General features: G+C 37.7%; 1 protein-coding gene across 1 annotated transcript in view; it reads right to left on the bottom strand.

Moving 5' to 3' along the window:
• Window positions 1–9,524: 9,524 nt before the first annotated feature.
• Window positions 9,525–14,736, bottom strand: part of LOC115512104 (regulatory factor X associated protein) — a 79,147-nt gene continuing 73,935 nt past the window's right edge. Inside the window, exons 7-8 of the mRNA XM_032593436.1 lie at window positions 13,276–13,383; window positions 9,525–11,007 (exon numbers count right to left, since the gene is read on the bottom strand). Coding sequence (XP_032449327.1) covers window positions 10,897–11,007; window positions 13,276–13,383 — 219 coding nt within the window. The 3' untranslated portion in view covers window positions 9,525–10,896. The remainder of the gene's footprint in view (window positions 11,008–13,275; window positions 13,384–14,736) is intronic.

The following is a 14,736-nucleotide window of genomic DNA, read 5'->3' as shown; positions in this document are numbered from 1 at the left end:
CTGTTTACTTGTCCAACTTTCTGCTGGACTGGGAGCTCTTTAAGGGCAAGGATTGTATCTCTTCATGTTCATCATTATCTAGCTATTGTTTAGAAAGGCCTTTCAAGTTTACATTGTAAAGGCAAAAATGTTTCCAGTTCTTTTTATTTGATTTTATTTTTTAATATTTATTTTTGAGAGCGAGAGAGCAAGTGAGCACAAGAGGGGTAGGGGCAGAGAGGAAGAGAGACACAGAGGATCTGAAACGGGCTCTGTGCTGACATCTGCGAGCCCGACACGGGGCTTGAACTCACGAACTGCAAGATCATGACCTGAGCTGAAGTCGGATGCTTCACCCACTGAGCCACCCAGGCACCCCTCCAGTTCTTCCTTTTAAAAATCAGCAAGTATTTCATTTCTCCTCTTTGAAATAATTGCAAGCCTCCAATTGCATGTCCAGTGACCACGTTGCCAGCTGGTGGGCATGCGAGGAGGCTCACGATTTGGTTTGGAAATAGATATTCAGCCACACTGCAGTAGCAAAGAAAGGTAGTTTTGACAGTTAAACAGTTATAATTGTTTTATCTCAAGCATTTATTTTTAAAATGTGAATTTCAGTAAAATTTCAGTAAAGATTAGAAAGAAGCACAAGGAATTCTGATGTTACAGCCAAGAGTTGCAACTGCTCAACTCTGCCATTGGAGGGCAAAGGCAGCTATAACATTATGTCAATGATGAGCATGGCTGGGCTCCAATAAAATTTTATGGACACTGAAATTTGAATTTCAGTACTTCCACATGTCATGAAACTTTTTCCTTTTGATCTTTCAACTATTTAAAAATGTGAAAACTACTCTTTGCCTGCTGCGGTACAAAAACAGGCTGTGGGTTGGTTTTGGCCCAGGGCAGGGTGTCAGTTTGCTCAGTGCTCCTTGGAGGATTGTGAGACCACGCTGAGTGTTGCAGTCACAGCCTTGCTGCCATCTGAATGCAGTCCCATGAGATATCCCAGACCCAACCACCAGAACCCCTCAGCTGAGCTCAGCCAACCCACCGCATGCGAGCAATGACAACAAAAAGGTGGTTAATTTAAGCCATTATGCTTTGGGGGTGGTGTGTTGGATAACTGAAGCAGTGGTCATAACCATCATTCTTAGGTTCGCAATGTTGACGAAACTTTGTCTTGGATTCATCAGGAGGCTTCAGGTGAAAGCGGCTTCTTCTCACAAAGTGCAGGCATGCCTGTTTGAAAGCACCTGTAATTTATTACTGAGTAGTTGCTACTTTGGTTCTGATCACTATCCTGGCTCGAGTTGCTTTGACAGTACATCAGCTATTTAAGAGATCTCTGTTCGAAGTCCTCGCTTCTCTCCTAGACGATGTGGGAAGACTTGCTGTTTTGGTTGCTAGAAATAGAACAATCAATTCCTGCCTCCAATTATTAATAGAGGTGAGCTATGACATTTCCCTGCAAGGGTACAGTGTAGACAGGCAGGGCTGGCTTCTGAGGACACTGCTGTTCCTGCTGCTGCTGCGTTGGCATAGTCACTGTGCTGATCCCAGCATCTGACCTTCACTTTGCATCTAGAAGAGTTCAGGTAGGGCCTGGTGCTTGCTGGTCAGAAGGCACCTGCCTTCCTCTCCACAGCGAGCACCTGAGTGTTTGCTCCTTGTGTGTCAGTTCTAAGTTCTCATACTCGTTCAGAATGGGCGATGCCTGGCCTGGGGCAGGGGCTGTAGTCATCTTCCAGTTGCAAACAAAGCCAGAAGTGTTCAAGAAATGAGATACTGGATGGACTTTATGCCCTATTTACAGGTAGCAAGTATCTGGGACTAGTGAGCCAAGGGCAATTTTGATTGTTGCCGGCACAAAAGAGGTAAACGAGAAATGGAAGAGACCTAGGAAACGTAGCAAAATATCATTTCGATGTAAGGAAGAGAAAACGGTACCTCAGTATGAATGGAATGCTTGGCTTTTCTCATTCAGGCACATAGTTGGATACAAGGGCCCAAGCATTAGCACAAAAGGCAGAGTGTCCATGCCATGAAGTCTCTTTTAGAAAGAAAAGGCCAGCTTTACAAGTGTAGTCCAGGAGCCTGGAAACAAGGGTCTCTGAGCACTGCCCTACTAGAAGCAAACTTAAGTTTTCACAGTGGCAGACAACTTTTGGTCATCTTAGAAAGATACTGATTTCTCAAGACTCAGGTTCCCTCACTTTCTGAAGGAAATAATGCTGTCACAGTTATACTCACAATCCCCCCTCAGATGATTTTTTTTTTAATGTTTATTATGAAAGGGGGGGGGGGCAGAGAGAGGGAGAGAGAGAATCCTAAGCAGGTTCCACGCTGTCAGTGCAGAGCCTGATGCGGGCTCAATCCCACAAACTGTGAGATCATGACCTGAGCCAAAATCAAGAGTCTGAGCCACCCAGGTGCCCCAACCACCTCAGATGATTCTAATCAACATCATGGGAAAGTTCAGGTATGTATGTGTATTTTTATATAACTATAATACGTAGTAATACATTTTTGTGCAAATGTTTAATATCAATGTAATATTATTAATGTACCCTGTTATTAGATTTTCAAAGGCAACTGATATAAAGTCTTTTTAGTGTTGACTTTGGTCTCCAACTTGAGGACAGTAAATGATATAAGGTGCAATTGTAAGAGAGGAAAACAGAAAATCTCATTAGTCATAACTTCTTTTGTGGTTTTTCAACTAGAAAAGGTTGCATGTGATTCTGTATCATTAGGGTAAACTTACGAAGAGGAAAGATTTATTTGCTGCAGTATATGATAACAAAAACTGTTCGTCTCCATGCTTACAAATGGTTATGTGGAGGGGAAGTAATATATGTGAGGATAATAGAGGAAAGGAGCCTGTATCCTGAATAGGAGATGAGATCAACTCATCTAATTACAAACAGCTCAAATACCTTCACTGAAATAGTTTTTAAAAAACATTTGTTAACTTTCAACTCAATGAAAGCAATATTTTAATCAGACTTTTTTTCTGTAATGAGGCAGTTCAGCCCATTAAAATAAATTGCTGTCTGAACACAGGCAAATGTATGTGTCATTCAGCAGTGTCTGTTGTCATGCTAATATTCATTTTCAAAGCTAAAGAAAATGAGAAGTTGAAGGAGTCACAATGATAAAAAAGATTACTAAATTGTCTGTGTCAATTAGTTACACAAAATAAATTAGGACTATTTGACAAAACTTGTATTAATTATGTTTTCTAATTCTAGAAAAAGAAATAGGATATTATAAATCAACAGTCATTTTAAAGATCCCAAATTGGATCTTTTAAACCAACATTAGAAACCCAAAAGCCACAAAAGAAATGTCAGATCTGTTGAAATATACAAAAATGGAAGGCTTGTGTGGCAAAAATTACCATTAAAGGAATAAATAGGCATATTTTAGTTTAGCAAAAAAAAAAAAAAAAAAAGAATAAAAATGACAGGGTTAATTTTTATAATATTCACCAGACTTTTTACACATTGAATAGAAAAAGGAAGCCTAATGAAAAAATAGACAAAGGATATCACTAGGCAATTCATAGAGAAGCAAGTCTAAATAACCAACAAGCATACATGAAAAGGTACTCAAATTTTCTACTATTCAGGGAAATGCTAGTACATGTAACAATTGCCAGTACATATCTTTTCAGAAAGAGTTAAAAAAGAATAATAATTCCTGCTGGCAAATACAAGAAAAGAAATTCTCCTTTATTTCTGATAGACATTTGCAGTTAGTAGAGTTTTTTTTTGGGGGGGGGGATATAATAATATCTAGAGAAAACACATATCTATATATTTCCCTCCATCCGACAATCCCATTTATGAGAATCTATTCCAAGGCCATTGAACCACCAGTACATACCAGCATGTAAGGATGCATGCCAGGGATGCAACATTGTCCATAGGGATAGGAAACTGGACACCAGGTGAATGCCATCAGCAGTGGAATGATAGAATGTGATGATACATTGCTGTCATGAGATGCCCTGCAGCCATCTAAAGCAATGAATCAGAGCTATAGAAGTGACTCAGGGGGACTTCTATCTACATGGTTCTAGAGCATAAAAAAGTAATATATGATGTGAATTATATGCCTACATTTTTATGTAACTGATGGTTGCTATAGGTGTACATATGTGTTTAAAATTTATAAAACAGAAAAAAATAAAGACCACATGCTAGGTTGTTGACTTAGTTTATGTGGAAGTTGGGCAGTGCATGGAAGACTGAGGGTGGGGAACCAAAAAATGGAACAAGAGGGTGGGGAACCAAAAAATGGAACAAAAAGTGGAACAAGCCCCAAATCCTCAGTATACATAATATGATTACATTGATGTATTTATATAAAATTATGTATGTGTGTGCATACAGAAATGTAAAAATTAGCATGTATTGAAGTGCCTACCTTGTTTGAAACCAGACATTTAAAAGTGTTAGCTTCTACTTCAGCAACAACATGCTACTGTGGACAGAGCATCATTTTTGGAGACAAGATTTAAGTTCAAATCTTGGCTCTGCGTCCAACAGTTGGACTTGTTTTATAAGTCACTTCTCTTGAGTTTCTTTCCTTATCCAAAAACAGAGACAATACTTGCCATGTTCTGAGGTTCCAATGAATTAACACATGGAAGTACTTTTTAAAAGTAATATAATCAGGGTGTAAATAATTTTTTTAAGCTTCTAAAACTCAAGGGGTTACTGTACAAAGGCTCTATTTATTTATGATAGCACATCCATTGTCAAATGTAAAGTCTGTGTTCCAACAGCACTGGCCTCACCATGATAACGTACGTGGCTCACACTACTTACAATAGCGTGCAGTAAGTAACTTGGAATCAGAAGGCCTGGATTTAAATCCTGCTAGTTGTGCAATCTTGAGCAAGGGACAACCTCTGCAAGCTTGCTTCCTCATCTATAAAATAACCATTGTGAGGGGTGCCTGGGTGGCCTAGTCGGTTGAGTGTGGGACTTCAGCTCGGGTCATGATCTCGCGGTTTGTGGGTTTCAGCCCCACATTGGGCTCTGTGCTGATGGCTCGGGGCCTGGAGCCTGGAGCCTGCTTCTGAGTCTCCCTCCCCTCCCCCTTGTACTCTCTCTCTCTCTCTCAAAAATAAAGATTAAAAACATTTTTTAAAATAACTGTTGTGAGCACACTACAGTATTGTTGTAAGGATCAAGTAAGTAGACAGAGTTGTTTTTGAAACTTAGAAAATGCTAGAGAATTGGTATCATTCTAACATGCTGTCTTCAGATTATAATCTACTTTCTTTATGTACCTCCAGGAGGGAAGTTTACATCTGGACTTCAGAATGGATGTTAGGAAACTGCACTATAAATAAGTGCTACGTATATGGAAATAAAGATTAGTAAAAATATTCTCCCTATAAACTGAAATAGGAAGCAAAGGAAAAAGCATTTTCATTTCAGTTTGTAATAAGAAAAACATTTTTGGGGCACCTGAGTGGCTTAGTCCATTTGAGCGTCCAACTCTTGATTTTGGCTCAGTTCATGATCTCATTGTTGTGGGATTGAGCCCTACATTGGGCTCTGTGCTGAGCATGGAGCCTGCTGAAGATTCTCTCTCTCTCTCTCTTTCTCTCTCTCTCTCTCTCTGCCCCATGCCCTGCTTGCACTATCTCTCTTAAAAAAAAAAAAAAAAACAGTAAAACATTTTTGAAAAGGTCATACATGCACTAGTAAAAATTCAAGCAGTACAAATCATTATTTTGATGAAAGATGGTCTCCTAACCACTGAACCCCCCATTCTGCTACTCCACACCATCAGTGCCCCAGTTTTCCTTTATGGAAGTAACTCCCAGTTTTGTATACAAGCTTGTATGTGTGTATAAATATATATAATTTTTGGTAAGATTAGTTAGAACCCTTTTGTATTTGCCTATTCATAATAAAGTCTTTGACTATAGATGACTTATAATTAAAAAAACAATTTTTTTTAATGTATGTTTATTTGTGAGAGAGAGAGAGTGCAAGCAGGGCACTAAGAGGCAGATAGAGAAGAGACACACAATCCAAGCAGGTTCAGGCTCCAAGCTGTCAGCACAGAGCCCGACACGGGGCTTGAACTCATAGACCGCAAGATCATGACCTGAGATGAAGTTGGATGCTTAACCAACTGAGCCACCCAGGCGCCCATGATAATTTTTGACCAATATGACCTTTGACTGGTCTTTTGAGGGCTATCTGGTTGGTTGTCTTCTTTTTCTCCACAGTTCGGGTTAACTACTTCTGAAGCAAGATATCTATTTTACAGTTGTCTTTCTTTTTTCTTTTATGATCACTTTCTTAGCAAGTTTTTGCAATACTCTAGAGCTGCTGGTTGATGAGCTGAAGTAAATCACTCTGTTTCTCCCTGGAGTGAGCCCTCCTGGAGTGACATTTGTCATTAAGTCTTACAGGCTTGTTTATCCATCCCTCTGAATCACACTCCTAGTGGAAGCCTGGGAATGGTCTTACAGCTAGTGATTTCAAAGAGCTTGACTCACGGAAACATATGTTGTTATAGAGCATAACAGCACTGGGGCTGTCACTAATCCATCGTGATGCATACCACTAGTTTCCTAGCTTACATATCTTGTGCTCTCTCATTCTTCTGACATTTGGCTCTGCAATCTCACAGAAAACCCCATTCCTTGTTGCCCTCATTTCTCCTCTGCTCAGCCTGAACTCTATCTTGTTACTGAAAGCACTCTCTCAAAAGTATCCTAACTTCCTCGTCCTCCTCTTCCACTAAATCAATCTGAGATCAAGCCTGTAATACGTATTTTTCCTACCATGACAGCTGGACTGCAGAACGCCATTACAGATTCCTGGCTTCCAGTATTCCAAATCTTTATTCAGCAATCCTTTTACCCATAGTATTATTTAGGATATGGCTTGGCTGGATGTAACAGAGACATCATAATAATCATGGCAGACACAGGATATTCCATTTCTTTCACGTAGTCATCCAAAAACAAGGGGTTTCAGGCTCGGGTGGTGGCTCTGCTCCTCCACATGCATGGAGGCCATCTAAGGAGGATCCTTCTATCTTGTTCCTTTATCCCCAGTGAATTAACCTCATTTGGCCTACAGGTGATCTGCTGCTTTGTCCACATTTAACGCAAGATGGAGGAAGGAAAGTGGGCTGTCTGCTTTCTTTCAGGGCACTAACTGGACATTGCATACATCATTCTGCTTCTACTTTCTTGGCCAGAATTTACTCACATGCAAGAGCAGCTGATAAATAGTCTTAAAAAGGAAAAACTTAAAAATATTGAAATACAATATACTGAAAAACATAAAAATCATGTGAATATGGGGGCGCCTGGGTGGCTCAGTCGGTTAAGCGTCCGACTTCAGCTCAGATCACGATCTCGTGGTCCGTGAGTTCGAGCCCCGCGTCGGGCTCTGGGCTGATGGCTCAGAGCCTGGAGCCTGTTTCGGGTTCTGTGTCTCCCTCTCTCTGCCCCTCCCCCGTTCATGCTCTGTCTCTCTCTGTCTCAAAAATGAATAAACGTTAAAAAAAAAAAATTTAAAAAAAAATCATGTGAATATGATGTATATGTATATAAAACGTATAGCTTGCTGAACTTTCATTAACAGAACACACTTGCATGCCTGGCATCTAGGGCAAGAATAATAATACCAGAACCCCAGCAGCCTCTTCATGCCTCTTCCTGGGTTCTACCCCCTCCCAAGTCTAACCACACCTGAACTCTAACAGCAAGCTTCACCTGCGTTTGTACTTTATATAAATGGAATCGTCCACACATCATTTATGTTTGGTTTCTTTAGCATGGTATCATGTGAAAATCAGCTATCTTGTTGTGTGGCGATGTTCCCAACACAAAATTCTATTGTGAAAGAAGGGAAAAACAGATTATCGGGATTATTAGCAAGCGACTACTATTAGCCATCTCATTGACTTCAATGTGTCTTTCCAACTTTTGCCTTTTTTCTAAAGTTTCTTATCAACTCCCCACTCTATCTTGGCAGTTGATCTCTGACTTTGTTGGAAGACAGAAGCTGGAAGCTTATTTATATTTATATAAATAAATGTATTTATTGTGTCCTCTTTCCTCCAGTCTCAATTGAACTAGCATAGCATTACATCTGTCTTACTCTGTTAAAGTGGGAATAGGGCCTGCCCAGATTCAAGGGGGTAGCAAAATAAAATCCAATTCTTTTTTTTTTTTAATATTTATTTTGAGAGTGTGTACATGCTGTGCGTGTGTGTGCATGCAAGCAGTATAGTGGCAGAGACAGAGGGCAGGGGGAGAGAGAATCCCAAGCAGGTTCCACACTGTCAGTGCAGAGCCCGACACGGGGCTCAATCTTAGGAACCATGAGATCATGACCTGAGCCGATATTAGAAGTTGGACACTTAACTGATAAGAGCCACCCAGATGCCCCTAAAATCCAGTCCTTAATGGGCCACATCACATAAGAGCATGTGGAATGGGAGACTTTGTTGTGGCCATCTTTGGAAAGTACAGCCTGCCACACCTAGCTTCAAAGTATTTGTACAACTATTTAAAACTACAGCAATCCTATACAGAACTATGAGAGATAATAAACTGTTGTTTTACACCACTAGATTTTGGGGTGGTTTGTTAAGCAGCAATAACTATATAGCTAGGTGTATCAGTTACCTACTCTCAAGAATGCTGTGTAACAAACCGCCCCAAAACATTGTGGCTTACAGTCATAAACATTTATTATTGCTCACAACTCTACAGGTCAGCTGGGTGGTTCTGTAGTTCTGGGCTAGGTTTGGCTGATTTGGGTTGGGATTTCAAATGCATCTACAGTCAGCTGGCAGGTCGCCTGGGGGAAAGCTAGTCTCGCATAGCCTCACTCACATGCCTGGCTTTTACAGGCTGTTGGTAACTAAGGTGCCTGGGCTATGTGTTTCCTTGTCCAGCAAACTAGGCTGGGCTAGGCTAGTAGGCAGCTGAGTAGGGTTCTAAAAGAACAAGGGCAACTATTCAAAATCTTTGGAAATCTACTCAAAGTTGGCATATTATTTCTTATGCATTCTATTGGCTAAAACAAGTCACAGGCCAGTTGTTCAGATTTAAGGGGTAGGTAAATAAAGTCAATTTCCTGGTGGGAGGAGCTGTAAAGCCATAAGGTGAAAGTTATGAGCACATGGGGGGATAAACTAGTAGTGACACATGCAATAAATCTACCCCCAAATAAGTAAAAACCTTATTGTTTTAGTGATTTATCTGCAAGTATATGTTGAGATAGATACTTACATATACATAAATTCAATCTCTTTTATTTTAATTCAGTACTCCCTGGCCTATTACTTTCCCTCCTTTCATATGCCTCCTATCCTATTTAAAGGATAAGCTGATTTTTTTTCACCATAAAAGTTTATTTACACTGTAGGAATTAAGTAAAGCTCCAATACCGTAAGTAAGAGAACTAACAGTTAATAACAAATGTAAATGAATTCCTCTGCATCCAGAGTGAAAAAACTGAAGAAGAGAACAAGTGAATCAGACAATGCAAAGGTCAACAACTGGGCTTTAATGAATAATTTTGGTGAAATCTGTTATTTTTGCACAGATAGGCAGGTATAAACCACACATAAAAAATAAACAAAAATATTCTTTCTCTCCTTAAGTACTTCTTAGAACAGCCATGACTAAGTTTAACTGGATACATATTTCAGGGCTTAAAACCCAAGAAACAAACACATTTTGCAGTTAGACTTAAGAGACATACATTTATTATCTAACATTGGAAATCCTCTCTTGACATTTGATTGGTTACTCTTATTGGTAGGCTTGCCTTTTAAAACTTTTCCTAGGAGAAGATACAAGGAAAAAGTTATCTATCCAGTTACCCATCATTCTGTGAACTTTAGGAATAATACGATCTTAAATTAGCTGTTTCGGAAAACATTGACAAAATGGTGGAGTGTTATTTTTACTTTCAGAATCTCTTTTTGAAAAGGAAAATGAGTATCAAAAAAAATTTTTTTTGTCCTGACATTGGTGGAATGAGATACATCTATATACCGTTCACAGATTTAACACACAAGTCTGCTTTAAAAGAGATCAATACTAATAGGTAACATGAAGTGAGAAGCCAACTTGAAGAGATGCTTTCATTCCAGTGTACTTAGATAACCCCTTTCCTAGGTTTTAGCAGCACATGCCTGAAAAGAAATGCACATCCTAATTTCACAGATAGTAACAATGATCACTTTCCTTACACATTTAAAATATGCTTACCTCTTTGACAGCTCCAGTCTTAACTGTAAAGGAAAGGTTATTACAAGAATCCAATTCTAGGTGCCCTGACTACATTTTATCACCACAAGTAGTATCACAACTATCAGTGTATCTTAAGAGAAGGATTACTGGCATTGTGGGTAAGATAATTATTAGTTGTGAAGGGCCATGCCAGACACCATACAACACTTAGCATTCCTGACCCATTCACTAAAAAACTAGGAGTTTTCAAGGTCACTGTGACAACAAAAACATATCCATACATTTGCAGATGACCCTTGATAAGAACCACTGAATTAAATGACCAAAGATTAGTATCTATTAACTTTTTGACTTCCACAGAAAGTAACTGCTCCATTACCTTCAGTAACTATGACTGAAGAGGAACACTTTGTTTAAAAAAACAACGGTAATTAAATGTTATTTTGGAAAGATAAGCTGTTTCTTCAAATTCACAGTAACCTGAAAGGATTAGATGCACAAAGTGCAATACTTATTTATCCCCAAATGCACACATACATTTACAGGAAATGACTGCTTATGTTTCACTGGCATGTCTTACCCCATTTATCTTTAGTATAAAAATATGTCCATCTACTACAACAAAATAAAAACCATGTAGATCTTCTTGATAGATTCTTTCACACTGATGTTCCTGGAAACTGCTGTTGTCTTTGCTCCAAAACTTGCTGATTTAATAGTTGTTGCTGTTTCTGTAAAAATTGCACCACTTCTGGACTTCTTAGTAATGACTTAAAAAGAAAAAATGTATTTGTTAACATTATTCTTATGGGATTATCTTCACATGCTATAAAATTACTGTTATGTCCCTGCACAAGGCACAATATGCTTATAAAACATGTCTTTGCATTCACCCTTGCATCTGATGCATTGCAATTAAACTGCAAACTAATAATAATAAAATTTGATGTCATACATCAAAATACTAAAACCTAAAAATAGTGAGTGAAGCCTGATCTTATTGGTGACTTTGAACACAAAGGAAATGCTTTGTTGATGTGCCAGCATATATATTGTCTATGAAACATAAGAGCAAACAGCCAAGAATAGCACTGGCCCAAGATTATAGCAAGAAAAACAAGGACATGAAAAGGGGCCACATGTGAAAATGGCTGTTAGATGCTAGTGTGGAAATCCACTTAAGGATCCAATTTCTCCCACTAGCCTATTAAGTCTTTCTGAAGAAATTAAAGCGTGTGTGTGTGTGTGTGTGTGTGTGTGTGTGTGTGTGTGTGTGTATGGGTATATAGGTATTAATAAAAGTAATATTAGCACATTACCAAAAGTTCAGAAAAGACAGAATATGACTGATCAAAAAAAATATATACAGTTTTGTACAACTGTCATTTTAAAATATAAAGTCATATAACAACTATAACAGACTCTGGTTAGTATGATTTTACTATAATAAAATACTTATAGAAATTGATGAGGAGAAAAAATACTTTGGTTCCAAAAAACTGAAAAAGATAAACTGAACAAGGTGGAAATACTATCATTAAATACTGATGTTAAAACTTAACATTAGAGGGGCACCTGGGTAGCTCAGTTGGTTAAGCATCTGACTTTGGCTCAGATTATGATTTTGCGGTTTGTGGGTTCGAGGCCCATGTCAGGTTCTCTGCTGTCAGCACAGAGACTGCTTCAAATCCTCTGTCCCCACCACCCCCTCTCTGCCCCTCCCCTGACTGTTCTGTCTCTCTCAATATAATAAACTTAAAAAAAACAAAAACAAAAAACCTTAACATTAGAGCAAAGTACATTTTCTAGTTACTGGTTTTAAAACTTACTTGTAGTCAACCATACTTCAATAAAAACATGTATTTGTAAAGATAGTCCCAAATTCTATTAAGTAAATGCACAGTAGTCTACTCAGTTATTATGACACTGTTTGAGCATTTAAGCTGTTTAAACTACAATTTTACTAACTGTGATAATTACATTTCTGGCAACATCTTTATGCTTAACTTTATCCATATACAGAATTTATTTCCTGCAAAGATCTCCACAGTAAGTATGACTGCTGAGCTAAATGAATGATTAGTTTGGAGACTTCTGATACATAGTCCCAAACTGCTTTGCAGAAGTCTTATTATACCAACATATGATACCATCAAAAGAATGAGTATCTAGTTCATGGAACCCTCAACGTCATTGTTTGTTATCATTTAAATAATTTTCATCTGTTGTACTGTTTATTGTGATTTTTACTGACATTGAATACCTTTTCATATCATTAAATGGTGGCATTTCTGCTTTTTTTCCCTGTTCATATTTTTTGCTATGTATTAAAGTCAAAACTTTTTCCTCATCAACTTATATAAATATTTTGTAAACTAAAAATGTCAACCATATTAACCACAGTCTCTTATATTTGTTGCAAAGATTTTTCCTATATGTTATTTTGAAGTTTGCATTTTTAAACCACCATTTTTGACTATAGTATTCATTTCTTTGTAATTTTGTCTATTTCTTTTAAGCCAGAAAAATATTTTTGAGATAAAGTTTCAATGCCATTTTTTAAAAATCTTTATCAGGAATTTATTTTGACGTACAGTGACATGATTAGTTAAATTCTTTTTTGTCCTCAAATTATTAACCAGTTATTTCAGTATTTATTGAATAATCTCTCTTTTTCTGATTGAATTCTGATGCCTTCTACCAAGTTTATAATAGAGATCTTTCTTAAATGGTAACCTAATTATACTTCCATACCACTAAAGCATTATCCCATAAATCACAGAATTCAGTACAAAGAAAGTCTCTTTTAAAACCCTATCTTGCTCAGATATTCAAGGTTTAGTCAGTGAAGATATAGGAATAAAGGTGTTTCAGCTCATCCAGTTTTGGGAGAGCATTATGACATTCTAGTGTGTGGTGGAAGAACAATTCGATCCTGGTAACCGTTTAACAAGTTTTAAAATCACAAAAGCTACATAATTCTATTTACAAAAACTTTTGTTCACAAATTTGTAAGTACTTTACAAACAGATATTTACCAGTCTTTTCTGATTTAACACTTGTTCTAAAAGAGTGGGTCTTGCAGGACGATCCCCAAAGGTTCCTGTTCTTTGTTTAACAATGGAGAGTATGTTATCTGTACTTTCCTGGGATAAATGATAAAAATACAAATAGGATTAAGTTAAGTAATAATCCATGATTGTAAGCTTTCAATGATGTAAGGAATGGGTCTCAGCTTCTCTTCCTTCTTGCTTAGTCCCTGTGAAACATTGGGAAAATCCCTGTTTAAGTCATAGGTAAAGGGATGGCAGTTAATTTTATAGGACATTCTTCACTCCCTCACCTTCTACGATTTCCAACCTGGGATTTCCAGTCTCTTGAAGGTCTCAAAATCAATAGTGGGGCAGAGGTGGAAGAAGCAAAGAGTTACTTGTTAGCTATTTTCAATATTACAAAAAATGCCAAGTGGAAATTAAACATTCTCTTCAGATAAAGCCACCCAGGCCAAAACAAAGTTTGTCATAAATACATAACTCAAAGGCAATTTACATATTGCTAATGAGACACCCTGATAGTTTCTTGCCCATTTAACAACAGTTAAATGCGGGGAGGGGGAGCAGTAAAATATTAAAGAAGCAACTGATAGACGAAGCTTTCAAACTTTGGAAGTCACTAGGAAAAAAATGACAAACTGGCTTTGAAAAGACTAGAAAGCACTGGTATAAATAATCTCCTGCTATTGGTATAGCCAAAATAGTTAAGTTCTAAAATGAAAACCATAGTCTGAGACATCCGTAACTAAACAAAATCAGCACTAACTACCAAATATATATCCTGTTACCTGACAGAATCTTAAAATACTCACAATTTTCCTGGCATAACTAAATATTGTTGTAGTTAACTAAGATATTCTGACTCTTAGAAAACCTGATACAATACTGACCACACCCAGAAATTCTAACTAAGCAAATATAAAACTGTAAGTGTTTTACCATGAAGCCATACGTAAATTTACTCTCCTCTCTTTGCTCTTTATTTAGGTGGTTACTGAAGCTGTTTTCTTCTCCTGACCTCTTTCCCCACTGGCTCTGAGTTCTCTGTTAAAATATCCACTTTCTCTCTTTCGTTATGAGAAGTTTATCAACTGGATGTGACAAAAATGTTCAATCCCTAAACACTTTAGGCCGCAAAATGTAAAGGAAAAAAAAAAAAAAAACTGTAAAAAGAGCATTCTGATACCAGAGAAAACAAAAATAATTTCTTCCTCCCTCGCTCCCCACAGGATTAACTACATGTCATTTTTGTGTGCACAGAAACGAAATAATGAAACTGACTTGATGGTGTTATTCTTACAACCCCAGAAAAGCACTATGTAGATTCACAATGTTAATGTCACAAAAACACAGAAGCTTGTAGTAGAAATAACCTTGAGTCAGCTAGTCCAAACTTCTACAGTGTTCAAATTCCTTTTTCAAAAATTTTCAACACCTTTTGCCCTA

The sequence above is a fragment of the Lynx canadensis genome, chromosome A1 (genome assembly GCF_007474595.2).
Source record: "Lynx canadensis isolate LIC74 chromosome A1, mLynCan4.pri.v2, whole genome shotgun sequence".
Lineage (NCBI taxonomy): Eukaryota > Metazoa > Chordata > Mammalia > Carnivora > Felidae > Lynx > Lynx canadensis.
This window is presented reverse-complemented; position numbering and strand designations above follow the sequence as displayed.